Source organism: Triticum urartu, chromosome 1A (genome assembly GCF_056163025.1).
Source record: "Triticum urartu cultivar PI428250 chromosome 1A, HENAU_Tu73, whole genome shotgun sequence".
Classification (NCBI taxonomy): domain Eukaryota; kingdom Viridiplantae; phylum Streptophyta; class Magnoliopsida; order Poales; family Poaceae; genus Triticum; species Triticum urartu.
Genome location: NC_141873.1, coordinates 285,483,365 through 285,486,393, shown reverse-complemented (window position 1 = coordinate 285,486,393; position 3,029 = coordinate 285,483,365). Strand labels below are relative to the sequence as shown.

The following is a 3,029-nucleotide window of genomic DNA, read 5'->3' as shown; positions in this document are numbered from 1 at the left end:
TACTTGCCTCTGGTGTAAACGCGCTTCAAGCCCCCCTTAGCTTTTGTAGTACGTATGTCGCGTGCTATGTGGAGTGCATGATGTTTGCAAAAACCTTGTGCCTTTAGATGTACAGGTTTGGTCTAGCGTCCAGATTCATAACCCTTTAGTGCCAGCATGATTTTAGCTGGTAGCTAAGGAAAATAATAAGCTGTTATAGTAATTCCCTGCATCAGCTAGGGGGTTAAACCTCTAAGCAGTTTCGCAGATCAAGTTGTGTGTTTGGTGAGGGGAAGTGTCCTGGTTGACCTGTTTTGGGCTGGGGCCTTCCATGTGATAATTACTTGTTCAATTTCTGTAGCTGCTGTTAAATTAGTTTATTTTATCAGGCATCTTGATCCCTTACGAGTATATATTTTTGTTTGTCTCTTTCGTTTTGTAGGGTCTGAGTGGTAGCTAGCTACAGAACTGTCAGATGGAAAAAGAAGACGACGAATTTCCTTTGGAGGGGAAGGATAAAATCGTAGATTCTAACAATAGGGTGAAAGAGCTGAAACTTTTCACGGCGACATGCAGCATGGATCGTTACGATGTCAGTATCATGATTAAAAAGGGTCCTGGAATAACGGAAGATACATACAATCTCATGAAGGACTTCCAACATAACACAATCATACCACATCGCAACTTCTACCGCGACCGCGACAGCAATCAAGGAAGGTTAGCTATACCTGATGCAGGAACATCATTCAAGTCCTGGGTAGGAAGCAGTGAAGGGAAAGATCTTCTGATTGATGGAAATGGAAACATGTCATCATTGTTCAAAAGTATGATAATGTAAGTTGTAATTTAATTAGATTATTACTTGGAAGTTCATTTCATTTTTTGTTTGGAAGCTTACTTTTCTCTCTATGCAGTGATATTTGTGATGCTGTGGAGAAATCATCTGCAAAGGGGATTCTGATAAAAAAAACCTTGATTGGAATAATCTTTACATTGCAAAGGAAACAACTCAGAGGATTCTTCTCCTAGTAACAGAAGGTACTGATCCTCTAATCCCACTTGTCAAATTCTGTTTCGGTATTACACCCGAACGCAGTGGTGCGTAGCTCTGTTGCGTAGTTAATAGACTAGACTTTCTGTTAATATTTTTTTGTTACCATAGTTGTAAAAGAAATCCATGTAAAGTTTTTCTCCGTAGCTCCAAGTTCCCTAAACAGCATAAGCGATCTCTGTTCTGACTTAGTAAGCACTTTTTACTGCAGCGGAAACCTTACCAGGTGGGATTTCCATAAGTGTGTTCTGGAAACCAGTTTGGGATATTATAGCATGCTGTTACGACCAATGGAAAACTAAGCCCAATTCTGAAGCCCAAAGGTTTATTTCTTTTATTGGTCAAGTGAATTTTTCTGTGAGGGCCTTGAGAAGATATCCAGATAATTGGGATAATTACACAAAGGGGGAGTATCTGCTCTGTCTTATAGCAGCTGATCAAGGGAAAATGAGATCTGCGTGTCGGATAATAGACATTTCATGGCCTAAGGAAGATGGAAAGCTACCAGATGTGCTGGACAAAATTATGGAGCATGAAAGCAAGAGCAATCGCCATTACAATCCAAGCAATCCATTTGATTATATGCTTCTTATAAGGAATGTGTATAAACATTTCTACAAGTTTCCTTATCAGATCAAGATAATTCACTTTTAAAACATTCTGTAACTTACTAATATGCATAGAGTTCAAGCATGTTGTGAGTGCAAAAAGATAAACAAAGAACTACCAAGGCCATGAAAATGCTCTGATTGTTTATTCCTAGGACAGCTTGAAATATGAAATAAATGTAAAATACAGAGTATAATATTTTTAGTCTGAGCTGTTTGTTAACTTGGATAGACAGTGAAAATTTTGGATCTGTGACCTTAACACCTTGTCTATTACAGTACTAGTGCACAGTGATTCAGCACTTACAATGTTTTGTTCCTATTTACAGCAAAGGTTTAATGGTACAAGAGAAGGTTTTATAAAGATGTTAGAACAATGGTCACCGAATATCTGGCAAGACTTGTATGATGCAATTGGTAAAATTTACATCTATCCTGCTTAATTTTTAACTGTATTAAGTACTTGTTTGACAGTGTATTCTTGATTTGAAGGTTGGCCATGATAGGTTCTTCTACTTGGAACTGTTCACAACTTGCATTGATTTATGTCTTGCATCATCATGTACTTCAGAAATAGGTAACTTTAACCTCAATGTTTAATCTTACACGTTTCTACCTTATTTTTGAAATCATTGCCACCAGTGTTTTTTTTCATATCACCTTTCCGATTGCTACTTGTCAATGTATTAATGTTTATATGACCTGCCATCAACAATTTGGCAGTCATCAGGTGCTCTGTCTCAATACCTCAGGTGTAGACATAGATATTAATGAGACCCTTGCTGGCTGGTTAATGGGATCAGCACCGCTGCCGAGCCCAGAAAATTTCGTTCAGACTATGAGGATGTTTCATCACCAAGTTTTACCATGTACAAGAGTATCTGCGCATCTCGTATGGAATCTTGAGGTATACGACCTGAGTTTATTGCTGGTTCTTTGTCATACCATGCGTAGTGCCCCTTGCTGCTACTCTTTCAGATGTAGAGTAGAACAGAAGTACTACTTGAGAAGACTATTGCCCGCTCAGGTGTTGAGTTGCACACTTGTATTTGACACGTTCTCATGTAAACGTTGTACTGGTAGCTCCTGGTCTTGAGGATAGACCGGTTCTCTTGCCATGCATGCGCCTCTGTGTGGGCTAACGATTCTCCGACTTTCTCTTCTTACATTTTTTTATAGCAGAGACTCTCTCTCCTTACATATATGTAAGGCTAACAAATACAGTGTGGCAAATTCTGCAAAACCTCAGAGGGTTCTTTTTCTCCGCACCTCCCTCCCATGTCTCCTTTGACGGCGATGACGTGTCCTCCCTGCCACGTGGTGTTGTCCGCCTCACTGTCAAGTCTCGTCCTTGCGCCCCATCGAGGCTGATTTCAGTATTTTCACCC

At 39.7% G+C, this 3,029-nt stretch overlaps 1 protein-coding gene across 1 annotated transcript; it reads left to right on the top strand.

Moving 5' to 3' along the window:
* The first annotated feature begins 454 nt into the window (after nucleotides 1-454).
* Nucleotides 455-2,807, top strand: LOC125507165 (uncharacterized). Its single transcript, XM_087538438.1, has 5 exons — nucleotides 455-806; nucleotides 1,245-1,684; nucleotides 1,887-2,058; nucleotides 2,134-2,218; nucleotides 2,365-2,807. Exons 1-4 carry the CDS (start codon nucleotides 455-457, stop codon nucleotides 2,142-2,144), a joined length of 975 nt encoding a protein of 324 aa, XP_087394564.1. The 3' UTR covers nucleotides 2,145-2,218; nucleotides 2,365-2,807.
* Nucleotides 2,808-3,029: the final 222 nt, after the last annotated feature.